Source organism: Lissotriton vulgaris, chromosome 2_1 (assembly GCF_964263255.1).
Source record: "Lissotriton vulgaris chromosome 2_1, aLisVul1.2, whole genome shotgun sequence".
Lineage (NCBI taxonomy): Eukaryota > Metazoa > Chordata > Amphibia > Caudata > Salamandridae > Lissotriton > Lissotriton vulgaris.
The window spans coordinates 2,122,109,782-2,122,137,625 of NC_141687.1; the positions used below are offsets into that span (position 1 = coordinate 2,122,109,782).

Here is a 27,844-nt window from a genome sequence, read left to right on the forward strand (position 1 = left end):
GGTGCATCACATTTTCTGGGTATGGAGATACCTCAATAGACCTGTTTGCTGCTCACAAGAACAAGCACTGCCCGTCAATCTGCAGCCTCCGGTATCTGATGCAGGGGGCGCTGAATTTGTGAAGTGGTGTGAAGAAAATTCCATTGACCCTTTAAAAGCCCATTTATTTGACATTTCACGCTTTGCATTGTCCCTATCACAACAAGGTTGTGCGGTTGCAACGGTTAAAGGGTATTTCTCTGCCCTTTTGGTATTGGTCTGCTTACCGGGCCAGCCTTTCCTTTTTAAGTCCCCTATATCGTTAAGGTTTAATATGGGATTACTAACAAGATCCCTCCCACTCCGTTTATATCATGTCTCAGTGGGATCTTGATTTGGTGTTACCCTTTCCTGTGGGTGCTCTGTTTGAGCCCCTACGTAGTTGTCCCTTAAGGTTACTGACTTTCAAAACTTTTTTTCTGGTTGCCATAACATCGGCTCGATGTGTTAGTGACTTGCAGGCATTAAGTGTAAAACCCCCTTTACGACTTTCTATGGTATTAAGAATCAGAGATGCTTTCCTGCCAAAGGTGGTTACTCCCTTCCACCTATGCCAGTCTATCGATCTTCCTACTTTACATACTCCCCTCATCCCTCTAAAGAGGAAGAAAGGCTTCATCATTTGGACCGTAAGAGAGTTATGAGCTTTTATGTGGACATAACTTGAGATCTCCGGTTGGATAATCAGCTGTTTGTTGACTATGTGGGTGAAATGAAAGGAAAAGAGGTGTATAAGACGACATTATCCAGATGGATTATCCTGTGCATCAAGATCTGCTATTCCATGACTAACAAAGAACCGCCTGAAAGTTTTAGAGCTCATTCTACTGCAGCTAAGGCTTCCACTTTGGCTAGAAGTGTCCCTGTGGTTGATATTTGCGAAGCTGTGATTTAGGCCTCCTTCCACACTTTTGTGAAGCACTATTGTTTAGACTCTGAGGTGAGGAGGGACAGTCACTTTGCCCATTCAGTGTTACAGGATTTATTGGAGTAAACAGACATCCACCCACCTCCGAGTGCTGGACTTAAAAGGTGAGGAGTCCACAGGTAGATAATCCATCAAAAGAACAAGTTACTTATCTTTGGTAATGCTTTTTCTGGTGTATTCAGCATCTGTCTTTGGTTTTCTCACTGACCCACCCGCTCCCCGTTGCTTCTGCTCATGCCAAAAACAATGCTGTTTGTATGTTGTGTATTTTATTTACATGTACAAATGCATTATTTATATATATATATATATATATATATATATATATATATATATATATATATATATATATACGTCTATGTATATGTATATGTATATATATATATATATATATATATATATATATATCTATGTATATGTATATGTATATGTATATGTATATATATATATATATATATATATATATATATATATATATATATATATATATATATATATATATATATATATATATAACGAAGTAATCCCACTGCCACTTACTCACTGCTATAGACATAGTAACCAGACTGCTGTCTTCACCTGTATATATTTTGCACATGTTCACACAGAGCGCTATGTGATCAAGGCTGCATTTCTGGCAGCCGAAACGCGTCATGTTGGACCTTTTGATGAGTGAATAAACTTTCATCATCATTCACACCAGCTTAAGGAGTCTGTGCCCTTGTGTTTAGCCAGAATTGCCTGTCGTGGCTTTGAGATTACTTCGTTATACATATATATATATATATATATATATATATATATATATATATATATATATATATATATATATATATATATATATAAATAGTGAGTAAGTGGATTTACTACATCTTTTACTCCGTATTGACATAATCATACGTGTTGTTTTACTGCAAAACGGAAACCTAACTCACCTATGTCTTGACAAGCATATGAGTGAACACAGTGAGCTGACTAAATACAAATGAGCCATCACTGCTTGCATTTCCTGATGTACAATGATAACATAAACAGACATCGGATTTGATTTAACATATTTCAATGGAAACATCTAGACGCTCGGATTAGAACCTTAGAGAAACGCATGCAGTAAATTATGCAAAATAGAAACGTATTCGAATGAAAGCAACATCGTACCTTTCATAATCACAAAGCGTTCGACATGTGTCTAAGTGGTATGGCTGCGATAATGTTAAATGTTTTTTGTGCCACGAGGGTCTCGAAAAATAACCACCGCCACACCCGTGTAAGTACAATTGCGTCGACCGGAATTGAAGCATGTGTCAAAAAGTGTCAAAGACCGGGCTGAAACAGTGCGTGAGCCCGGAATGCAAAACGTGCCAAACTACTCGTGGCTGTTGTCTGCCTCTGTGTAAGGTACTGTAGTGTATTTAAGCTTGAGAAAGTACAGACTATAGAAGGCGGCTGCTGTCTTGTGATAAACAAAGATAAGTAATGTATGCACCCAGTGTGAGGTGTGGAGGGACATAAAGGGGGCTGTGCTGAGTGCAGGATGGCGGGGATGTGCGTGCAAAAATGTGCACAGTTGGTGATGTGAAGTGAAGGTACTGAAGACCATACTTCTTTATAAATCCCCTCTAATCCTGAAGATAGGTGATTAAAAAATTCCTTCCTGTTCAAAAACAGGAAAATATATCAAGAAAGTCTATGAGAAAACGTAATACCCTAATTATGTGACTACGTGGTATGTGTTGTATTGTCTCATGTGACGAGTACGTCAGAAATCAACAAAATATTTGCTCACATGCAAAATGTAAAACAAATTAGTTAATGGTACTAAAAATGTTAATAGCAGAAAAAATGCATGATGGATACACAGTTATTACTCAGTGATAAGAACATTTTAAATAAAAGCCAAAACGACAAAACATTGCAGAAAGAGACAGGCTGCACATTACTTCAAAAAGTACAAAGAAAACAGCGTGTGCCAGATAATGAAATACAAAGTGACTCAGTTTGCTTAATGGCACGTGGAACACAGCAGAGACCTATGCAGGTAAAAGAAATGATAAGGTTTCACAGAAAATCATAAAGATACTGACTAGTATTGAGGCCTGCCGGAGCCTTAGTGTTGAATTGCAGAATGTATTTGCTCTCCATTTGGCGCAACAGTTTCCCCCCTTCTGAGTGTGGGTATGCAGTCAATGACTGAGTATTTGAGATGTTCAAGGTTGTTCTGATGTGTCTCCTTGAAGTGCCTGGCTACTGGATATGTAGGGTCACGGTTCACAATGGCTCTGAGGTGTTGTAGGATGCGCATGTGTGCTGCTAGCTTTGTGCTGCTAATGTAGCGGAGACCACAATCACATTCCAATAGGTAAATGGCAAATTCAGTCCTGCATGTCAGATGATGTTTGATAATGAGGGGTGTAGCCCTGAAAGTGGAGTCTAGTTGGGTGATGTTTTTACCAAATTTGCATGCCCTACCACTGTTGCATTTGAAGAACCCTTTTCTGTAATCTAACCAGTTGGAAGTGTTCTTTAGTTCTGGACTGTTTTTGACCAGGGCGTCATGCATGGATCTAGCTCTTTTAAATGGGATGTTGGGACGGGGCGCAACTAGAGGGCCAAGGGTTGGGTCAGATTTAATGATGCCCCAGTGTCTGTTGATAACTGATTTAATGGCCTTCACCTCGGTGTTGTGAGTGATAATGAGTCTGGTGCTGATTAAATTCATGTTTTCTTCGCTGTTGGCCACTGGTAGGGGAGTGGCTGTAACTGAAGAAAGTTCTGTACTAAGTAGAGGTACAACATTTTCTGATACCGGAGTAGCGCTAGTCATGAGGAGTGCTTCACGAGGTTGTGCGTTGGCTCTCTATGGCTTTGTTGATGTTAGCTTTGGAGTAACCGCGAGTTAAAAATCTGTTGGTTGCCTCTTTCTGACAGCTTTGAAGGTCTGTGGGAGAACTACAGATCCTACGTAGCCGAACCATTTCCCCATAGGGGATGCAATCTTGCAGATGTCTGGGATGGAAGCTTGAGGTGTGAAGGACTGAATTCCCTGCAGTGGGCTTTCTGTGTAATTTAGAATGCATTATGCCTTGGGAAATGTATACAGTCGTGTCAAGGAACTCAATTGCTGTTTTGCTGATGTTTGCATTGAATTCAAGGTTCAGAGAGTTAGTGTTGATCTCCGAAATGAATATATTAGCGCTGTTGATGTTGCCCTCCAGATTAAAAATACATCATCGATGTAACGGAGCCAGGTGATTATGTTGTTGGGCCATGAATGTGTGAGTTCTATCTTGAGAACTTGTTCCTCCTACCAGCTCACATGCAGACTTGCGTAGCTGGGAGAGAAACAGGCCCCCATGGCGACACCCCTGAGCTGTTGGTACACTGTTTTATTAAACAAAAAATAGTTGTGTGTTAAGCACCAATCAATGAGTCTAAGGAGCATGACATTGTGACTATGACATTGTATTGGTCTTTTGTTTAAAAAGTGTTTACAGGCATCCAAACCGTCAGTGTGGTGAATGCTGGTGTACAATGACGTGATGTCAAGAGAAATTAATAGAAAGTCATTATGCCAAGGGATGTTGCCAATTTTGCACAGAAAGTCACTGGTGTCTTCGAGGTTGGAAGGTTGACTAGCGACTAGGTCCTGCAGAAAAAAGTCTACGTATTTCGATATGTTTTCGCACATACTTTTTCTGGCTGAGATTAGAGGCCGTCCTGGAATGGGGAAAGTGTTTTTATGTACCTTGGGAAGGAAATACAGAAAAGGCAAAACAAGTGTCTCTGTACTAAGGAAAGCGGTTTTGTCCTTACTCAGAAGCCCTTGAGTCCTGTAGCCATTCAGGAGTTTCCTTACTTCTTTGTTACTTGAAGCCACTTTCTTGTGGCTGGAGACTTTGTAACAACCATTGTCCAATATATGTCTGTTGGCCTCCTCAAGGTACATCTTTCTGGGCCAAAGTACGATGTTTCCCCTTTGTACGATTTATTGATAATGACTTCATTTTCATTTTGCAATTTGGACATTAGGCTGTGATATTTCTGGTTCTGCTTGCTCAGTCTGGCTGCTTTCCTAGATGTTTTGAGGTACAATGTCTTAAGCTCATCAATGATCACATCGTTATAGACATCAATGGCATCCTTGGGCATCAAAGGCGTAAAGGTGGAGTGTGGCCTGAAAGGACTAGGTATTCTGGTCTGCATAGCAATACCTTCATTATGGCAGAGTTGTTGTGTGCTGACAGAGACAATAGGATTTTCAAGTTCAATGAGTGTACGGATGACATTAATGTCAGAGACAGTGAGGGAACCATTAGCAAACGAGGTACTGGGTGCCATTAGCAAACGCGTTACTGGGTGCTGTGTTCTGATCAGTGCGGTTGCTTTGTTTCAATTTGAAGAATTTAAGTGGTTTCAATTTACGGATGGATTTGAATACATCAATTTGTGTGCTGCTGTAATCAAAACTACTTTCCGGTCAGAAAATTAGCCCAAGTGAAAGAAGTTGTTTTTCTGCTTCTGAGAGATTGACCGTGCTGAGGTTGATGATAGTTTTGGTATCTGCCCTTACTTGCGTCTCCAGTTACCTCGCCATTAGTTGTTTGAATTTGGCTTTTCTGCACGGTCTTCTCTCACGCCTCCTGCGGTTCCTTCGCGACACAAAAGGGGATGATGGACGGAGCGTTTGAGCAAATCAAACACTCACCCCCAGTCAACTGATCTGGGTTTAATCCATCACCATTCTTTAGCTCACTCCGCCACCCCAGTTCAGACATGGCCATATGCAAATCAGTCTGACCCTGTGCCTCATGGGAACAGTCCAGCCCGAACTGCTAAGCCATATCTTCCCTGGACCGGAAACAAGCATCCTGGGACCGGTTTCGGATTCATAATCCTCATTAGCCAGGCTATCTTGAATCCAGTGGCAAAGTGAGCAAGGGACTCACGTCTGAGCATACCCTGCCACACTTAGGGCGAACAAAGCAATACAAAAGGGGATGATGGACGGAGCGTTTGAGCAAATCAAACACTCACCCTCAGTCAACTGATATTGGGTTTAATCCATCACCATTCTTTAGCTCAATCCGCCACCCCAGTTCAGACATGGCCATATGCAAATCAGTCTGACCCTGTGCCTCATGGGAACAGTCCAGCCCGAACTGTCAAGCCATATCTTCCCTGGACCGGAAACAAGCATCCTGGGACCGGTTTCGGATTCATAATCCTCATCAGCCTTCGGCGCCATGTTTCTTTTGCGGTCTCGGCCTCAGGGTTTGCCTCCAGTCGAAGACTAAAAAATTAATCTCTTCACCCATGTCAATGTCTACCGCTCCCACCTCGTTTCTTCCTCGCCATCTGCCTCCATCTTCCGAATCTGTGCCTGATTCTGCTAGCGAGCTCATGTCAGAAGCAGATGTTATTTCTGCTCACTCTGCTTTTAAGCTCGTTGGTGCGATAGCTTGTTGGATTGGTTTGTTCAGTCTTTGTTTCCTGATGGTGTCGTATTTACGAGCAAAAGTGAAAATTTGACCGCACTCATAGTCTAGTTTATCTCGGGCAAACTTAAAGATCTTACGCGCTTTGATAGTATCCTCATGTTTCTTGAGGCGCACAGTGATTTCTTCTTTGCCTTTGGATATCTCATCTTTTTGTTCTGATTGGTCAAGTTCTTGGTTGATGCGATCGATTTCTTTCTGGGTATTCACCTGGTCGATTTCCGCATATTTGATCAATATTATGACTAGGCGCACAGAAGCTTCCTAATTGCTGACGGCCCATTCCTTCAGCATGTCAGGGTTCGGGTTTTCAAAACACGACGCCAACATTATTCTCAGGCCTCGCGGGACTCGACAAACGTCTTGATACTTTTGCAAAGACTTCGCTTCCTACCATTTGGTTGTTTCTGTGCGCTGGAGCTTTTCCAATGTTTTGTGTTTGACTTTAAAGTTATCATTGTTTTTGCCCTTCTGGGCATCTGCACGTTTTGTCTGATTGGATACAGTGGGTAGGTTCTCAAATAGGGCTTCAGCTGCTGCTTCCCTCTCTTGCAGTGCTTCGTGGACATGATGTGTGAGAATAATACTAAGTGTCAGATCTGCCAGCGTTACTAAAAGGCGGGTGTGCTATAGCGCTCCTCTTCTGATACCTGAAATCCGCCAGCAGCACCGCTAGTACTCACCACATGTAGACGGGATACTGTATGGGTCTTCCGATATATATACTGCTTGCTCACGTGGCTGGGCTGACAGAGGAGCCCGCACTCCAAGGTAATCCTCTGCAAAGTTACTTAATTGTTTACTGAGGTGTTTAGACTACTTCGGTCTTTTTCAAAGTAAAAACAAAAATGCAAGGCAGTACCTTATTTAACATAGAAAAATTTAAAAACGGTGCATCAATATGGATAAAAGACTTCAACTCATAATTCCATTTATGCCTTTCAAACCCATAAAAGACAGACTCCAAATTATAAATTTCAATGTTTTAACAAAAATAAAATTATGTGTTAGGGAAAAATAAGATATGTAATAGAAGGGATAAATAAAAGCATCTGTCACAAAATTTGAACAAAAAATATACTGTAGTGAATGATGCAAAGAAACATGTTTTGAGCCAACATTCAACATACAAAGACGTATACATTTGGTCAAGTGACCATTGATTACTACTCACAGGAGAGATACAATGGCGTAATTGCACATTTAGGGAATCAGCCGACCCCGTCACATTAAACAATGGGACTATCGCCTAAGTAGTGAAACTTGGCAAAACAAAGATACTTGTGCAAGTGCTGTTTTCTGGGCCACAATTACTTATAATGTATATCATTTGAGATGTCATCAGTGATGTCACTGACCATGTCATGAATGATGTAATATGTGACTTCATCAACAGTACATTGCGGGGGCGCAAGTTATAATTAGCTCAACTCACTGTAATGGCCGAATTTCTCTGGTTTTGTACCAGTGAAATGTCCAACTAACTATAACGTCCCTAAAACCTGTGGTTTTTTTCAGTGAATTTCTAAGGTTTTTTTAAATGCTAATTTCTAACTATAACATCCTTGAAACCTATGTTTTTTTCAGTGAATTTCAAAGGTTTTTTAAATGCTAATTTCTAACTATTCCTACAGAGGTAGGACATGTGCAGAAAGAGGAAGAAACTTGTAGAAAGAAGCAAGAGAAATGCAGAAAGAGGCAACAGAGGTGCAAAAAGAGGCCTTGTTGCAAAGTCATCCTGTGCCCCCAACTTTTTGCTGACTGGTACATGTGGTAGCTGACTCTGACTAACCAGGTCAGGAGCCAGTGCCATCCTGAAAGACACTTAGAATACAGTGAAAACACCTACATACACTAGGGTACACTATGGGTTGAGCTACCCTTGTGCATGGCATGACCTCCCCTGTAAGGCCCTACTACATAATAGTGTTACATTAAACAAATGATGGACGGAATGCTGACAATGCAAACATTTTTTCCCAGTCAAAAGATCTGGGTTAAATCCATCGTTCTTTTGCCCACTATGCCACCCCAGTTTGGACCCAGTCATATGGAAATCAGTCTTGACCCTGTGCCCCATGGGTACAGTCCAGACTGAACTGCCAGGCCAGGTCCTCCCTGGACCGGAAAAAAGCATCCTGGGACCGGTTTCAGGGTATATCACCTTTCTTCAGCCAGGCTAGCTTGAATCCAGTGGCAAAAGATCTGGGTTAAATCCATCGTTCTTTTTCTCACTATGCCACCTCAGCCATATGCAAATCAGTAGGAGGTTCAGAAACGTAAGAAAAATGTCTGGGAAGGACCGATATATTGCTTTCGAAATGTTAATGGGGCAGTCCTCCTTAGGGGAGCCTAATTTTGAGAGGATGAGTGATGTTGCTTGAAACGTTTGTGGAAATGCAAGATGGAGAAAGATGCAGTGAAGTTGTTCTACTTGGGCATTCATAGAAAGTGCAGAGGAAATCGTGATTACAGAATTTCATATTTCTTTTGATAGTTTTCATTGTTAACCTGGTTTGTTCTAAAAGATTAAAACATGAGCATTTCATTTTTTAAGAAAGTTCTATGTCATCTATTGGTCCAAGACTTGGAGGCAGTTTTTGAGTTTCCTAGCTCTTTGGGGTTTTTCAGTTGAAGTATTATCTCTATGTTGTTCACAACATTAAAACAGATAAGACCAAAAATGTTTCTACCTCTGGTTGTGGGTTCATGTGCATATTGTAAAGTGTAAACTTGATAGATATTTGATGCACTCTTGTTTATGATCTGGCTTGACAGTGCAGCTGTCGCCAGAAAAATGTGTGAGAATCGCAAGGAGAAGAGCTTTTGCTCCGCCCACATATTGGGAGCCATGTTTTGAACGGGCAGAAGTTGTAAGCTTCCACAAAAATGTTTTCACCTTCCATATAGTTATGATCACTTGGTTTATTTGTACAGCCACCTGAGCTTGAATATTTAAGGGCACACACATGACGAAAAGCTATAAAAGTGTCTTAGATAAGTAGATAATGTATGGTGTTTTTTTCTGGCAGCAGCACATATGGGAGGAGCGCATTCATTATTCTACATAGATTTTTAGGTCTGGCTTGACAGTGCAAAAGTAATGTGACCGTTAACCTATATCAGTATTATTCTACACGTTCATACAAATACATATCAATCCCCATGTCATGTCTACTTGTAATGCTTTACATTACCATACAGCATTCCCTTTAAAGCCAGACCTATCATTCCTTTTAAAGCCAGACCTATTGGCCAGTACTTGATTTATTTTCTAACCCGTTGAAGAAGAGGGGGGATCTATATTGTGTTAACACTGTCCTGAAATTTATGCAAACAAATTAAAGGCTCAGTGAGATTCACTTTACTACCTTGAGTTGTTTATTGGTTAAAATAACAAGACTTTAATTACACCTTAAAATTATGTCTGCAGTAAGTAATATGTTAAAAACAGTAAGAAAAAGCACAACACAATAAATCACAAGGCGTTTGTTACTTGGTGACTAATTCCCATTCAAGCCAAAAACTCTAGAGTTTTTTTTTTAAAGAAATGTGAATTACAGGTACTGTGGTAATTCCAACCAGTAACCTTCCTGCTTAAAGAAGGTGAACATGCCTTAACTCAAAAGAGTTAAGGCAATACGTGTAAATATCCAGCCTATAACACAGCTGCTCTCATATTGTTCCAGCTTCAGAATGGGTGTGTTGAGGGATAACTCGTATATATCGCTGGTACGCAGGCAATGCCCGAGGGGCCGGTGTCCAGTTCCAGCTGTGGGCTGCTTTTTTGAGCAGTCTGGGGGGCGATTTGGCGTTTTTTGCGTTGTTCGATGCCACCAGCAGCCCAGTGGGTGCCTGAGTGGCTTTTCTGGAGGCAGATGGGCCTTAATATCTTCCCTTTTATCAAAGGGCAGAGGTGTCACTCCCTTTCTCTTGCTGGGGCCGGTCCATTAACATGTGCCGCTTAACTTTCAGTCCCACACAAAGAAAGTGGCAGCTACGTGTGTGGGTCTGTTGAGGAGTCTCAGTCCGATACTCGGCTTCTTCGACTCCAGAACTCGCCAACTAATCGTCCAATCTATCATCCTTGCTCGGTTGGACTATGCCAATGTTTTATTCTTAGGGGCCAATAAAACAGAAATAGCACGGCTGCAACGGGTTCAAAACTCAGCCGCCAGGGCCGTGGTGGGCCTTCCTCGCAGGTGCTCTGCTAGAGCCACCATCCGGAAACTTCATTGGCTGCCGATTGAGTCTCGAATTCAATTCAAGACTCTCACCGCTGCATTTAAAATTCTTAAATCAGACTGTCCTGAACTCTTACGTCCGCTTCTGGTACCCTACACTCCCCAGCGCACCCTGCGCTCGTTAGGACAGCACCTTGTGGCGGTTCCTCGAACCAGGCTCAGCAGAATGGGCGGCCGTTCTTTCAAAGTCTTAGGGGCGAAACTTTGGAACTCCCTGCCATTGCATACCCGTTCCCTGACCAACCTGACTACCTTTCGCAAGGAAATTAAAACTCATCTGTTCTCTCTAATCTAAACTTCCTGCGGTTTCACCCCTCCCCTCAGGTACTTTTAAGGTTCAGCGCCGGGACGCCCCGTTGCTGGGGCAGCTGTTTTGCGCTCTAACAAATTTAAAAAAAGAAAAAAAAAAAAAGAGTGGGGGCAGGGGGCCGGGGCAAAAGTGGCCTCACTTGTAGTCAGGTGTGTTATACCAGTGCAAGCTAATCCATGCATTTTTTTACCCCACCTCCCTTTTTTTAAATAAAAGTTCGCCAAAGCAGTGTTTTGCAAAGGCTATATGCAAATGTGGGCCATTTCTTTTTATTGTACCCAGGACGATTTTTAATCCCAATCCGACCCTGGCTGGTATCAGTAGTTCCTGGTCCGATGTCACCTCCCAGAACTTAGTTTCCACCTGCCATGAGGGCAAAAGTGTCACTACTGAACACCCAATTTATGCTCGAAAGTTACTTTTCACTACCATTATTCTATTTTTAATTCAGTTGTGAGCCTCCTTTACGAAACAATGGACCACAGCTATTGTTTGGCAGTGGATTAGACTACTGATCTTTCTGCTAAAGCTATGACTTCCACGTTGTTCGCCATTAATATACCATGATGAGCTGGGCACAACCCCGTATATACCATGATGAGCTAGGCACAGCCCTGTGTACCATGATGAGCTGGGCACAACCCTGTACATACCATGATGAGCTGGGCTCAACCCTGTATACCCATGATGCGCTGGGCACAACCCTGTATATACCATTATGAGCTGGGCACAACCCTCTATATACCATGATGTGCTAGGCACAACCCCGTAATTACCATGATGAGCTGGGCACAGCCCTGTGTACCATGATGAGCGATGCACAATCCCATTTATATCAGGATGACCTAGGCAAAACCCCATATATACTATGATGAGCTAGGCAAAGCCCTGTATATACCATGATGAGCTGGGAACAAACCCTGCATACTATGATGAGCTGGGCACAACCCTGTATATACCATGATGAGCTGGGCACAACCCCATATATACCATGATGAGCTGGGCACAACCCCGTATATACCATTGATGAGCTGATCACAGCCCTGTGTACCATGATGTGCTGGGCACAACCCTGTTTAGTTCATGACGAGCTGGGCCCAACCCTGTATATACCATAATGAGCTGGGCACAAGCCAGTATATACCATTACGAGCTGGCACAACTCTGTTTTTATATATTTATTTATTTAAAAGGTTTATATAGCGCTGGCTGGACCCAAGAGTATCAGAGCTCCTTACAGGGTTTGGTAATACAGAATTGCAATATAACTTTTGTACATTAAGGTAATGAAACAAGGTAATTTTAAACAGTGTTATTTTTAAATGAGGTAAATTAACTAGGGAAACCTAAGTCAAACAACAGATCGAAGATAGTAGGACTGGAAGAAAGCAAAGTTAGTTAGTGTATGAGGAGGGGGGAGGGCGAGAAAGTGAAGGGCGACTGTGAGGGGTAAGGGAAAAGTCAGTGGAAGAAGGGGCTACTATCCGAAAAAAAAGGGGGGGAGGTGGTCATAAATGAAAGAATTGAATGGGGGAGGGGTGTGACACAATAAGTAAAGGGGACCTATACTGCCAGGGCAGGGGTAAGAAGTAGTGTCCATTGACAATGTATTGAGGACCCCAGTATTTGTTGAGAAGGAGCAGCTTGAGGTCTTTTTTTAAGCTGGGGTAGGAGGAGTTGCAACGTAGATCTTTAGAGAGGGCATTCCAGGCAGATGGCGAGTTTCCGGAAAAAGAGCGAGACTGTGCTGATTTTATTTTTAATAAAGAAAGGACTAGGCCGGCAGCAGTAGTGCCCCTCATTGTTCTAGTGCAGCCCGCTTTGTGAAGTTTGTCAGAGAGGTAAGATGGGGTATTTTGATGGAGGGCTTTATGCGTGATCAATCAATCAATCAATCAATCAAGACATTTCTAGAGCGAACTACATACCCGTAGGGTCTCAAGGCGCTTGGGGGGCAGGGGGGTGCCGTTACTGCTCGAACAGCCAGGTCTTCAGCTTCTTCCTGAAGGAGAGGTGGTCTTGGGTCAGGCGCAGGTCGGTCGGGAGGGAGTTCCAGGTCTTGGCGGCCAGGTAGGAGAAGGACCTTCCTCCTGTAGTCGCTCTTCGGATGCGGGGGACCGCGGCGAGGGCGTGGTTGGCTGAACGGAGGTGGCGTTTGGGAGCGTAGAAGTTGATTCGGCTGTTGAGGTAGCTCGGGCCTTGGTCGTGTAGGGCTTTGTGTGCGTAGGTGAGGAGGCGGAAGGTGATTCTTTTGTTGACGTGGAGCCAGTGTAGGTCTCTCAAATGTCCGGAGATGTGGCTGGTTCGTGGGATGTCGAGGATGAGTCTGGCTGAGGCGTTCTGGATCCGCTGGAGTCTCTTCTGGAGCTTGGCGGTGGTACCGGCGTAGAGGGCGTTGCCGTAGTCCAGTCAGCTAGTGACGAGGGCCTGGGTGACGGTCTTCCTGGTCTCGGTGGGGATCCACCAGAAGATCTTCCGTAGCATGCGTAGGATGTTGAAGCACGCCGAGGAGACGTTGTTGACTTGTCTGGTCATGGAGAGGGAGGAGTCCAGGATGAAGCCCAGGTTACGTGCATGGTCTGTCGGTTTGGGTGCGGTGCCCAGGGCGGGAGGCCACCAGGAGTCGTCCCAGGCGGAGGGTGAAGAGCCCAGGATGAGGACCTCCGTCTTGTCTGAGTTCAGTTTCAGGCGGCTGGTCGTCATCCACTCGGCTACCTCTTTCATCCCTTCGTGCAGGTTGTCTCTTGCGGCGGCGGGGTCGTTGGTCAGGGAGAGGATCAGCTGGGTGTCGTCGGCGTAGGAGATTATGCTGAGGTTGTGTTGGCGTGCGATGGCCGCGAGGGGGCTCATGTAGACGTTGAAGAGGGTGGGGCTCAGCGAGGATCCTTGGGGGACGCCGCAGATGACTTCGGTGGCCTCTGACTTGTACGGTGGTAGGCGGACTCTCTGTGTTCTTCCGTCGAGGAAGGAGATGATCCATTCCAGAGCCTTGTCCTGGATTCCGGCGTTGCTGAGGCGCTGTACTAGGGTGCGGTGGCAGACAGTGTCGAATGCCGCGGAGAGGTCTAGGAGGATGAGGGCCGCTGTTTCTCCGTTGTCCATCAGGGCTCGGATGTCATCGGTGGCGGCGATGAGGGCGGTCTCGGTGCTGTGGTTGGCTCGGAAGCCAGACTGTGAGGGGTCGAGGGATCCATTCGTCTTGAGGAAGGCGGCCAGCTGCTTGTTGACGGTCTTCTCGATGACTTTGGCTGGAAACGGGAGGAGCGAGATGGGGCGGTAGTTCTTGAGTTCGGTGGGGTCCGCTGTGGGTTTCTTGAGTAGAGCGCTGAGTTTGGCGTGCTTCCAGCTCTCGGGGAAGGTGGCGGTGTCGAAGGATGTGTTGATGATGTCTCGCAGGTGGGGTGTGATGACAGCGTCGGCCTTGTTGAAGACGTGGTGAGGGCAGGGGTCGGTCGGCGATCCGGAGTGGATGGAGTTCATCGTGCGGATGGTGTCTTCGGTGCTGATCGGGGTCCAGGCGTGGAGGGTGGTGGTGGGGGGTGGTTGTTCGGTCGTGGTGTGCGTTGGTTGGTTGTTGAAGCTGTTGTGTATGTCCGCGATCTTGTTGTGGAAGTATGAGGCGAGGGAGTTGCAGAGGTCTTGCGATGGGGTGATGTCGTTGTTTCCTGCTCTGGGGTTGGATAGCTCTTTCACGATGTTGAAGAGTTCCTTGCAGTTGTGTGCGTTGTTGTCCAGCCGGTCCTTGAATGCAGTTTTCTTGGCGGCGCGGATCAGCTGGTGGTGCTTCCGGGTGGCAAGCTTGAAGGAGGTCCTGTTGTCCGGTGTAGGTTCCCTTCTCCAGACTTTCTCGAGGGCTCGGCAGTTCTTCTTGGAGCTCTTGAGTTCGTCGGTGAACCATGGGGCTTTCTTGCTGCCGGGTCTGCTGGGCGGGGTCCTCAGCGGGGCGAGCTCGTCCGCGCAGTTGCTGATCCACTTCGTGAGGTTGTCGGCGGCCTGGCTGGGGTTCGCTGAGCTGGCAGGAGGGTGCTGGCTCAGGGAGGTGGCGAGCTGGTCGGCTGTGATCTTGTTCCAGCTTCTGCGGGCAGCCTGTTGCTGGTGGTGGTGGGTCGTCGTTCTTTTGAAGGTGAAGTGGACGCAGCTGTGGTCCGTCCATTGAAGCTCTGTGGCGTGGCTGAAGTCGATGTCTGTGCAGGAAGAGAAGACTGCGTCGAGTGTGTGTCCGGCGAGGTGGGTGGGGGTGGACACCAGCTGCTTGAGTCCAAGATTGGCGAGGTTGTCGAGCAGGGTGCTGGTGTTGCGGTCGTTGTTGTTCTCCAGGTGGAAGTTGAGGTCCCCCAGGAGGATGTAGTCAGCGGAGGAGAGGGCATGCGGGCTGACGAAGTCGGCGATGTCCTCGCTGAATTGGGTGCGTGGTCCTGGAGGTCGGTAGATCAGGGTGCCTCTGAGGGTGGTCTTCGGGTCGGAGTGGATCTGGAAATGCAGGTGTTCGGCAGTGGTCAGGGTGTTGTCGGTGCTGGTCGTGAGACGGATGGTGTTCCTGTGGATGATGGCGATGCCTCCTCCCATCTGGTTGGCGGTGCGATCCCTCCAGGTGATCTTGTAGCCCTCTGGGATGGCGATGGCGATGTCGGGAGCTGAAGAGGCGTTCATCCAAGTCTCCGTGAGGAAGGCAACGTCCGGGGCTGTGGCGTCTAGGAGGTTCCAGAGTTCGATGGCGTGTCTGTGGACGGAGCGGGTGTTGAGCAGGATGCACTTGAGGTGGGTGCTGCTGGTGTTCGACTTGGCGGGTGCTGGTGCGAGGCAGGTCCGGATGCAGGTGAACTTGCAGGCGTGGCAGCTGAAGGGTCCGTGGGTGCGTCGTGGTGTGGCTCGGTAGCATCCTGGGAATCGGCCGGTGTTGAGTGCGATGAGGGTGGCGGCGGTGTACGTCAGGCGGGTCGGTCGGGGTCCTCGTGGGCCAGGGGTCCTGGCGCTGGGCGCGATCCGGACGCGGACGGCGCAGACGGGCTTACCTTTGGCACACCTTCGGCGCTCAATCGGTGCTCCCGCTGCGCGCGTCCGCTGCGCGGTCGCTCTGGGGACGTCATAAGAAGGGAGCCGGTCGGGAGGGTCTGCGGGGAGGCGGGAGCACGATCCAATCGGCTGTCGGGGGGCGGGGCCACGGGCTGGGGCGGCGGGAAACGCTGGAGCCGGCTTGGCGGCCCTCGGGTGGCTGGGGCGGCGGGAAAAGCAGGTGTGGGCTCGGCGGCCCTCGGGAGGCTGGGGAGGCGGGAAAAGCAGGTGTGGGCTCGGCGGCCCTCGGGAGGCTGGGGCGGCGGGAAAAGCAGGTGTGGGCTCGGCGGCCCTCGGGAGGCTGGTGCAGCGGGAAAAGCAGGTGTGGGCTCGGCGGCCCTCGGGAGGCTGGTGCAGCGGGAGCGGCAGCAGGCACAGGAGCGTGGGGGTGACCAGGCCGAAGGTAGTGTCCATTGACAATGTATTGAGGACCCCAGTATTTGTTGAGAAGGAGCAGCTTGAGGTCTTTTTTTAAGCTGGGGTAGGAGGAGTTGCAACGTAGATCTTTAGAGAGGGCATTCCAGGCAGATGGCGAGTTTCCGGAAAAAGAGCGAGACTGTGCTGATTTTATTTTTAATAAAGAAAGGACTAGGCCGGCAGCAGTAGTGCCCCTCATTGTTCTAGTGCAGCCCGCTTTGTGAAGTTTGTCAGAGAGGTAAGATGGGGTATTTTGATGGAGGGCTTTATGCATGATCAATCAATCAATCAATCAATCAGCTATTGTTTGGCAGTGGATTAGACTACTGATCTTTCTGCTAAAGCTATGACTTCCACGTTGTTCGCCATTAATATACCATGATGAGCTGGGCACAACCCCGTATATACCATGATGAGCTAGGCACAGCCCTGTGTACCATGATGAGCTGGGCACAACCCTGTACATACCATGATGAGCTGGGCTCAACCCTGTATACCCATGATGCGCTGGGCACAACCCTGTATATACCATTATGAGCTGGGCACAACCCTCTATATACCATGAAGTGCTAGGCACAACCCCGTAATTACCATGATGAGCTGGGCACAGCCCTGTGTACCATGATGAGCGATGCACAATCCCATTTATATCAGGATGACCTAGGCAAAACCCCATATATACTATGATGAGCTAGGCAAAGCCCTGTATATACCATGATGAGCTGGGAACAAACCCTGCATACTATGATGAGCTGGGCACAACCCTGTATATACCATGATGAGCTGGGCACAACCCCATATATACCATGATGAGCTGGGCACAACCCCGTATATACCATTGATGAGCTGATCACAGCCCTGTGTACCATGATGTGCTGGGCACAACCCTGTTTAGTTCATGACGAGCTGGGCCCAACCCTGTATATACCATAATGAGCTGGGCACAAGCAAGTATATACCATTACGAGCTGGCACAACTCTGTTTTTATATATTTATTTATTTAAAAGGTTTATATAGCCCTGGCTGGACCCAAGAGTATCAGAGCTCCTTACAGGGTTTGGTAATACAGAATTGCAATATAACTTTTGTACATTAACCCCTCCCATGCTGATGACGGAACCGCTCCGTCATCAGCTACGGTTGGGCTGTGATGATGACGGAGCGGTTCCGTCATGGCCCGGCCGCCGCGCTTGCGCGGCGCTGATTTCGCGCCTGCGCGGCAGGTTTAATGAGCGGGGCGGGTCATGACGGAACCGCTCCGTCACCAGCACAGCTCAACCGCGGCTGGTGACGGAGCGGTTCTGTCACCAGCATGCGGCCGCCGCGCGGCCGCCCCGCCCCTTTAGCGCTGCGGCGGAATAGCCGCCGCAGCGAAAGGGTTAAGGTAATGAAACAAGGTAATTTTAAACAGTGTTATTTTTAAATGAGGTAAATTAACTAGGGTAACCTAAGTCAAACAACAGATCGAAGATAGTAGGACTGGAAGAAAGCAAAGTTAGTTAGTGTATGAGGAGGGGGGAGGGCGAGAAAGTGAAGGGCGACTGTGAGGGGTAAGGGAAAAGTCAGTGGAAGAAGGGGCTACTATCCGGAAAAAAAAAGGGGGGGAGGTGGTCCTAAATGAAAGAATTGAATGGGGGGGGTGACACAATAAGTAAAGGGGACCTATACTGCCAGGGCAGGGGTAAGAAGTAGTGTCCATTGACAATGTATTGAGGACCCCAGTATTTGTTGAGAAGGAGCAGCTTGAGGTCTTTTTTTAAGCTGGGGTAGGAGAATTTGCAACGTAGATCTTTAGAGAGGGCATTCCAGGCAGATGGCGAGTTTCCGGAAAAAGAGCGAGAATGTGCTGATTTTATTTTTAATAAAGAAAGGACTAGGCCGGCAGCAGTAGTGCCCCTCATTGTTCTAGTGCAGCCCGCTTTGTGAAGTTTGTCAGAGAGGTAAGATGGGGTATTTTGATGGAGGGCTTTATGCGTGATGTAAGCAGTCTTGTAAGTGGATCTGCCTTCAATAGGAAGCCATTTAAGGTCTTTGAGAACGGGGGAGATGTGATCAGACTGCTTACAGTCAGTTACAGACCTGGCAGCAAGGTTAAGAATGGATTTGATAGGGGCTAGGTGGACTTTAGGAGTTCCAGAGAGAGTGGCATTATCATAGTCGAATCTAGACAGGACAAATGATTGCACCACTGATTTAAAGTAATGAGCAGGAATAAAGGGTTTAATTTTTTTGAGATGGTGGAGTGTGAAGAGAGCACCATTGGCCAAATTTTTTATAGGGGGAGTAATACTGAGGCTCTGGTCAACACTGATGTCGAGGGATTTGACTGAGTTAGAGATGGAAGAAGAGCAGTTGAGAGCTTTGATGTCAGAGATCCAGTGTTGAATAGTGAGCGAGTTGTTTTTAGGAGTGAATAGAATGATTTCTATTTTTTTATGGTCGAGTTTGAGGTGGTTGTGATGGAACCAAAATTGAATCTTAGTCAAGTCATTGTTGAGGTGTAAAACATCGACATGGGATTTCATCTTAAAGTAAAGTTGGGTGTTATCAGCATAGAGGTGGTAACTGATTTTCGCTTGCTTAAGAATAACGGTAAGGGGTTCCATGAAGAGGTTGAATAGATTGGGAGAGAGAATAGAGCCCTGGGGGACGCCCAAGGTGATTGGCAGAGGTTTAGAAAGGCAATCGCTGACTTTAATTTGTTGGGTTCTATGTTGGAAAAAGGAGGTGAACCATTTGAGAACAGCACCATTAAAGCCAAAACGGTCTTTGAGAATATTGTGTAAGGCGGCATGGTTAACAGTATCAAAAGCAGCAGAGAGGTCAAGAAGAATGAGAAGAGAGGATTCACCCTTTTTGAGGGAGTGGTGGATGTCATCAATAGTATTGTGCATGGCTGATACAGAGCTGCAGCACTTTCAAAAATCCTGATTGTAATGCATCCAAGACGTTGAATGAGATGATGTGTTTGTCCAACTGGAGCAGGGGGCATTTTTCCAGGGCCTTAGATAGGAAAGGAAGGTTAGAAATAGAGCGCAGATTATTTAAGTCACTGGGGTCAGCTGTAGCGTTTTTGATGGTGGGGGTAATTTGTCCTAGTTGGAGGGAAGCAGGGACACGGCCGGTGGCTAGGGAGGAGTTGATGATAGTGGTCCAGTATGGGGCGATTATGTGTTTTGGGTCTTGTACAAGATGGGTAGGGAGGGGATCTCTGGGTTGAGAGGATGGTTTAAGCTTGATGTCAAGGACATCCCGTTCTGAAACTGGGCGATAGTTATTCCAGGATGCATTGTTTTTTAGCTGGGGGATGGAGTAATAGGATTCAGAAGGGGTGACAACAGGTGGGAGTTGGGAAAAGACCGGGGGAGGGGTAGGAGTGGATGGAGACTTAGAGGGAATGTTAAGGAGGCGTGGTTGGCTATGGGGGAGGGGAGTTAAGATGAAGGATTGGACAATCATAGTTATTTTATCTGAGAGCAAGCTAGCAATGTCTTCACATCTCTCAACTGTAGCCAATAGTGTGAGGTGGGCTGAGGCAGTTTGGTTTTTGACAATGCTAAATAGTTCCCTAGGTCGGTTTCTTGCCGGTCAAGTTTTGAACGGAAGAAGAAAGTCTTTTCAATAAAGATGTGTTTCATTAAAGTTTGCCCTTGCGGCTCTGAGGAGGACAAGATTTGAGGGGGAAGTCTGTTGCCTCCATGTGCGTTCAGTCTGCCTAAGAGCGCCTCTCTCATTGTTGAGGTCAGTATTGAACCAGGATTTGGAGGGCTTACTTTTTTGCAGTTTTAATTTGGGTGGGGCAATTTGGTGAAGGACTTCAATGATGGATTTATTGTATGTTCTGTAAGGTCACTAGCACTTTGGGAGAGAGGAGTAAGCCGTAGATGTGCTTTAATCTTTGCCTCCAGTTCGCCCGAGGAATAAAGTAAAGATTTCTGGTCAACGTCTTTTGTTTGATGGTATTTGTGGATGGGGGGGCACAAAGCTGTTGATCGTGAAGAGGATGAGGTGGTGGTCGGACCAGTCAATGGGGATGATGTGGGAAAGAGAAGCCAGTTCCTTGCTAGTGATAATAGCGTCCGGAGTGGCACCTTTGGAGTGTGTTGGAGAATGGCAGAGTTGCTTCAAGTCACTGATATCAAGTAAGTCATTGATGAGATTAACCGAGGGATCGTCATTTTTGTTCCAGTGGAGGTTAAAGTCTCTGAGGAAGAGGTTTCTATAATTGGAAATCGAAGGTTGGGTAAGAAGATCGGACAATTACTCCACAAAGGAAAGAGGGTCACCAGGGAGATGGTAGATGTGATGTAGGCGAATAGGTGGGGTTCCCTGAACTATAAGTTCATCACCAAGGTATTCAAACGTAGTAAGGTCAGAGTGCTGGACAGGTAAGAGTTGTAGATCTTCTTTATAGATTATGGCGAGGCCCCCTCCAATTCTATCAAGCCTGTCTTTTCTGAGGATGGAGTAACTAGGGGGAGAGAGCATGTCAAGGATTGATGGTGAGTGGGCATTGAGCCAGGTTTCCGTAAGAAAGACGATGTCAATGTCTTCACTGAGGATAGTGTCAGCGACTTCTGTTGCATGACAGGCTGCAGATCAGCAGTTAACCAGCATGCAGTTGAGGGGTTTAGGGTCGTTTTTTTGTGGAGGAACAGGAATGGATAGTGGTGAGTTGTTGTGGGGGTCTGGGCGAGACCGGGGAGGACGGGATCCTATTTGTCCCCAAGATCACAGGGATAGATGAATAAGGTGAAAGGATATTTGTAGTCGAGGTGACGAGGGGGAGGGCTTTATTGAGGTCAAGGATGTCAGGGAAGGGAATATATTGCTTGGGGAGGGGGGTGGGCTGAGTAAACAATTAGTGGCCTAGATGGAGAATTGCCATTGGGGGAAATATTCTCTTGGTGAGGGAGTGAAGGGTGCGTTTGTATGGAATCCAAGGGATAGGTATGATTGGGAGGGTTTCTTGAGGAGAGGGAGTTGATCTCATTTCTGAGACAAGAGGGTTGAGAGGTGGAGTTCTATATTGAGGAGTGACTGAGTAAGAAGTGAGATAGAGAAGGGGTCTAGGAGGTTGGGAGGTGGGGGAATGGTCCATGTTGGTCGGGATTGGCGTTCTAGGGTGTGGATAGGGTGGGAAGCCAGGTGGAGAGAAGTGATGGGTGTTTGAATTGCAGGATAGAGGTGGAATTAAAGGGTGTGAGGGTGTATTCACAGGAGTCAACTGGGTGTCATGAGAAGAAAAGGGGGTATGGGAGGGGTGTTGAGGGCTGTTAATTAGATAATGGGGGTGATGGTTACTAGGAGAGGAGGAGATTGGAGTTATTAGTGGAGCCGTCGGGGTATTGGGGTGGGGGAGCAAGAGGAGGAGGGGGGTTTGGGTGGCTGAGAGAGTTGTCGGAAAGTCAGGAGGAGGGGGAGATGCTAATGAGGGCGGGGGAAAATATATCAGGGAATCGGGGATTTCATTGATGATTAATGAGTCAGGGAATGGATGGGTTGGGGTCGGGGTAGGAGGGGACAAAAAGGCATCCTGCGTTTGGGAGGATGAGAGGTTTGAGGTAAGTGTAGGTAGTAAGTATTGGGATAAGGAGCTGAAGTGGTGTTCGAAAATAGCGAGGTGGTTTTCGGAGGCTTGTATAAGGATATTTCCTTATTTGAAAATAGAGATGTCGATTTCGCCAAGAAATGTGGGGGTAAGAGTGGTGGATAGTTTGAGACCATAAGGGATTTTGCATTTTCCATTTAGAGGGGCGTTTGGAGTAGAAGATGTAGTTAGTTTTTATGATGGAGGTTAGGCTGAGGTAGTTGTCAGAAAATAAGGTTTCTTTGTGGCAAATTAGGAGTTTGTGTTTAAAGTTTTTCTTGCCATTTTCGGAAATGTTTGGGGGGTAAAGATGGACCAAGAGTTAGAGCTATGCCTAGTGATGAGTATGTATATACCCTGATGAGCTGGGCACAGCTCTGGGTATCATGAAATGCTGGGCACAACCCCGTGTATAACATGATGATCTGGGCACAACCCTGTATATACCATGATTAGCTGGGCACAACCCCTATATGCCATGATTAGCTGGGGTCAGCCCTGTGCACAATGATGAGCTAGGCACAAATCTGTGTATATCATGATGAGCTGGGCACAGCCCCGTATTTACCACGATGAGCTTGGTACAGCCCTGTGTTCCATGAGGAGCTGGGCACAGCCCCGTATTTACCACGATGAGCTTGGTACAGCCCTGTGTTCCATGATGAGCTGGGCACAACTCTATACATACCATGATGAGCTGGGCACAACCCCGTATATACCAGGATGAGCTGGGTACAGCCCTACTTCGCGTGCTTGTGAACAAGGTAGTGTAGACTTACAATGGCTGAGTCTTTGCCGATGGCCAGGTATCGGAGAGTCAAGTTGGAAAGATCAAATCTATTACATTACTGATGCTTATTTTTGTGTTGTTAAACACAATATATGACACATTATTTGGAACTGCTTATACTTTGGTAACACAAGTTCCACAAACATGATACACAATTACATTCTATCAGCTAATTGAAATTGTTTCCATTATTCCATCCTCACACGTGCATAAGTAATCAGTCTGTATCCATGTGCTTTCACAGATAGCACGGTGGTGTATTAACATGCTTAATCTTTTTAAAACCATCTTGTGCAGCGCTCAGATAAACACATTTGTGTTGATTTTTGTAATACCCAATAATAAAGACTGTGCATGACAGTGTAACATATGTTCCATGCGTCGGTGTGTTGTGTTTATTATTGCAGGAAGTGTCATATTTTTTTCTTATTTTGCAGATGGTCGGTTAGCCAGTGCTTGTGCTCGCAATAAGCAAACCTACGTTACCATAGCAGCGAACGTTACTGATATTTGTGTTCCTGAAAGGAGGCATGGTAAAGATTTTGTGGTACAGAGTACTGCTGCAGGTCATTTTACCTCAGCCCAGATGTCCTCAAACTCCAGAGTGAGGACAGATCCTGAAAATACGCCTGTAAAAGCAGCGAGTTACAAAGAGGACACAGAGTTACCAAAAGGTAAAATATTGATCATAATCCGTTATATCTGTTTGCCTGAAAACAAGCACCTTTCAAAATAGCCTACATACATTATCCAACTCACAAAGACGGTGCACATACAAAAGCTAGCACTATTTTTACTTCTAACTCACTTACCGAACTGGTTGCATCTTTTATGAAAGAATCCAGATCTGATTTGAAGGCTAGCAACAATAACAGTTTACATCCTGACATAGTTTTCACCCTTGTCTGTAAAGGAATAGTTAAAAAGTAAAATAGCCCCTCTTGTTTTCATACGTCTAATTACACCATTTTAATAAAGCAAATAAGCCTTACCCTTCCTTGAAGAGAATTTCCAACGTTCCACCCATTTATGCATGCATCCTTTTACCCTTACATCCACGCTTCCATCCATGGACCATTTTTAGGTAGAGCGTAAGCGTACAAACTCTTGTATATTTTAGAATAACTATATTTCTGTGAGCCAATGCCATGCCTTGCTTCTCATTTGTTTGTTACAATGTTCTTTAGAAATCATTGCTTACTAGTGGCCAGTCCTGTCTCTTTGTCCCTCTTTTTTTCCTCCAAGGAGCACGGACTTAGTACAATATCATTACGCCTTATTCTGTTGATCTGCTCGTGGGGGAACCATTTTATTATGTTTTCAAACTCGTCTTACGCAGTGGGTGCCCAGACATAGCTGCTTACATTTTATTGCAGCATTCGCCCTCCCAGTTCCTTCCATGTGGCTGGTATTCTTTTAGATTCTTCCCAAAGGCAGCTCCCAGGTTGGCTTGGAATACACAAAATTGATTATTGTGGTTTTGAGTCTGCCTCCTTTAATTTCCTCCAGAAACAGGCTAAAAAACACTAATACTTTAATATGCATGCTGCTTGTGCTCTTTCCTCCCATCCAGGACCTGTGCTTGGCTGACGGCTGAGTAGTTCGAAGTATCTCCTCATCGGTTTAGTGCTGAGGCCAAAATGCTTCCTTCTGGAAGAATTGTCCCCTGTAAAATGTGCATTTGAATGTACTACATTAAAAAAATGCAGAACAAGAACACCGTGCAGGCACAAGGGTGGTGCGATTGTTTCCGAGTTTATTTTGCTTTTAAAAGCACTTGCTGACAGGTTCTTGGCCTCTAGCAATTTCCAGACAATAAAAATGTCAAGATAACTCTGGTGATTACTGTTCTTGGTGGAGTTGTCTAGTGGAAGAAGTGGAAGAAGATTTGACTCTTCTCAAGGTAGTGCAGAGGGTTAATATGCCAACTGCAAAGAAAGTGTACCATACAGATTAGAAAGTACATACAATGTAAATAGATCAGTGGGTTACTGCTTTTCTGTTATTTGCAGCTTATAAGTTAAAATCCTAACATAAACAATGAATGTATAACTGTCATCAAAGAACTAAATGCTCTGCAAAGTATAGATAAGAGCAGATATGTTACAAAAAGGGTTCATCTGGTTAGAAATCGTTTTTTTTTATTTCAGAGAACACCCAACTATGGTGTGCTTCTGGAGCCCAAGCACTCTTTAGCAATGCTGCCTACCAATATGCATGACTTGTGACTCTTACACCCGTAGTCATCTGTTTTATGTAACATTTCCTTTATGCTAATTTATACACGTATGATTGATTGTCTCTGTGTAATTTGTATGTGATGCAAAGTGCTCTGACATCCTACTCTACTATGAGATAACAAATTAAATGCACCTGAATGTTAGTGGTAATGGAGCCTCTAACAACCACTCTCACCCAATTTCACACTCCCGACAAAGAAAAACTGTCCACCATCATTAACAGTATCCATTCTGGCTCCCCTAATGATGTGTGCCCGTTAGAAAAGTGCTAAGACATCATGGACCATACTTTAATGGATCAAATAAGCCAATTGATTACCCTCTCTTTCAAAGAATGTTATGTCCCGGAGGCCTGGAAAAACGCTCAGGTCATCCCTCTGAAAAAAAACCCCAACATTCCGGTCACCCAATTTCAAAATTTTAGGCCGATATCTCTATTACCTCAATGCGCCAAGATAATTGAAAAAATAGTCAACATTCAACTCATGGCGTTTTTAGAATCAGAAAATATTCTCCACCCTACTCAATCCGGCTTTAGATCAAACTATTCCACGGAAACAGCTGTTTTATATTCCACGGAATGCATCCGCAAGATGGTGGACGAGGGTGAAACAGCAGCGTTGGTCATGCTCGACTTAAGCGCAGCTTTTGACACTGTGCTACATGCCACGCTGCTGTCCCGTCTTTCAAACATCGGAGTTAAAGACCATGCACTGGCGTGGATTAAATCTTTTCTCACTAACAGATCCTTCCAGATACATTGCCCGCCCTTTAAATCATCTTCCCGTGTCGTGAGCTATGGGGTTCCACAGGGCTCTAGTTTGAGCCCCACATTGTTCAACATCTATATGGAACCCCTGGCTCAGGTCATAGAGAACTTCGGGGTGGGCATTGTCAGCTACGCCGATGACACTCAGCTTATGTTTAAGCTCACTCCTGACACCGAGAAGTATGCTTCCAACTTCTCAGAGTGCATGGCTGCTGTCGCCAAGTGGATGGACAACAACTGCCTCCGGCTGAATGGAGACAAAACAGAGGTGCTAGTGATAGGGAACAAAACCTCACTATGGTCTCAAGCGTGGTGGCCCACTACTCTAGGCGACTGCCCTCGCCCTGTTGAGAAGGTCAAAAACCTAGGAATCATGATCGACGCTGATCTATCAGGAAAATCCCATGTAAATAAGATCATAGGCAAATGCATCGGCACATTAAGAACTCTCAGAAAAATCATCGACCTTATCCCTACTGAAGCCAGGAAAACTATTGTTCATGCACTTATCACTCCCCATCTGGACTATGGGAATGTTCTCCTTCTAGGTCTGAACCAAAAACATCTTCACCAGCTTCAATGCTTACAAAATGCGGCCGCCCGCTTGGTACTGGGTCTTCCCAAAAGAACATCAGCCAAGGCGGCACTGTCCAAATTGCACTGGCTCCCCGTTAGGGAGAGAATAAAATTCAAGAGCCTCTGCTATGCCCACAAGATAGCCCACAACAAGGGTCCCACCTATCTAAAAGGCCTCCTGACCATCCACCGCCCTACCAGAGACCTTAGGTCATCAGGAATGTCGCTATTCAAACTCCCTCGCGTCCACAGAGCCAAAATTGGTGGCCGTTCCTTTCGCTACCTCGGAGTGAAACTTTGGAATGCCCTACCGATTCACTTAAGAATGGAACCGTCAGAAACTCTCTTCAGAGCCAAACTGAAAACCCATCTTTTTCCTCAATAAGCCTTATGATATCCATCCGTTCCCTTCTTGATTCTCTGTGTTTTTTCTAGCAATCAGCGCGGGGATACACAGCTGTGCAGCCATGCGCTTTATAAATGATGTATTATTATTATTTATTATTAAGGGACACTGTCAAAGCGTAGTGGTGGCGAGGGAATCCGCATCATTCAGCCTTACCTCAACATCACCTCAGCTCCACCTCAGCATCAGCACAGCACCACCTCCTCATCAGTGCACCACCACCAGGGGAGCACCAACTCCGTGTCAGCGCAGCACCAGCGCAGCACCACCTTAACAGCACTGCACCATCTCAGCTTTAGCACAGTACTATCTCAGCATCAGTGCACTACCATCAACGCAGCCCCACCTCAGTAGCAACTCAGCACCAATGTAGCACCACTTCAGCATCAGAGCCCCACCACCTCAGCACAGCACCAACTCAACATCACTAAGCACCATCTGAGCACCAGCTCAGCACCACCTCAGAACCACTGCAGCATCCCTTGGCACCAACACAGCATCACTCAACACCACCGCAGCACAGCACCACCTCCACATCAGAAAGCCACCACCTGTGCAGCAACAACTAAGCATCAGTGCAGCACCATCTCAGCATCAGTGCAGCACCAGCGCAGCACCATCTCGGCACTAGCACAGCACCACCTGAACACCACCACCTCAGCATCAGCATAGCCCCATCTCAGCACAGCTCCGCACTAGCACAGCACCATCTGAACACCACCACCTCAGCATCAGCATAGCCCCATCCCAGCACAGCACTACCTCCTCATCAGTGCATCACCACTTCAGCACCAGTGCTGAACCACCTACGCATCAGCAAAGCACTATCTAAGCATCAGCACAGCACTGCCTCCTCAGTTCACCACCAACTCAGCACCAGCGCAGCACCACATCAGCATCGCACCATCTCAGCATTAGCACTGCACAATCTCCACATCAGTGCACCACCACCAGTGCAGCCTCACCTCAGCAGCAACTCGGGACCCA

General features: G+C 46.2%; 1 protein-coding gene across 1 annotated transcript in view; it reads left to right on the top strand.

Annotated features, from left to right (window-relative positions):
* The window catches only part of LRRC49 (leucine rich repeat containing 49), a 1,183,445-nt gene that overhangs the window by 159,671 nt on the left and 995,930 nt on the right, over positions 1–27,844 (top strand). Inside the window, exon 4 of the mRNA XM_086959021.1 lies at positions 23,304–23,540. Coding sequence (XP_086815147.1) covers positions 23,304–23,540 — 237 coding nt within the window. The remainder of the gene's footprint in view (positions 1–23,303; positions 23,541–27,844) is intronic.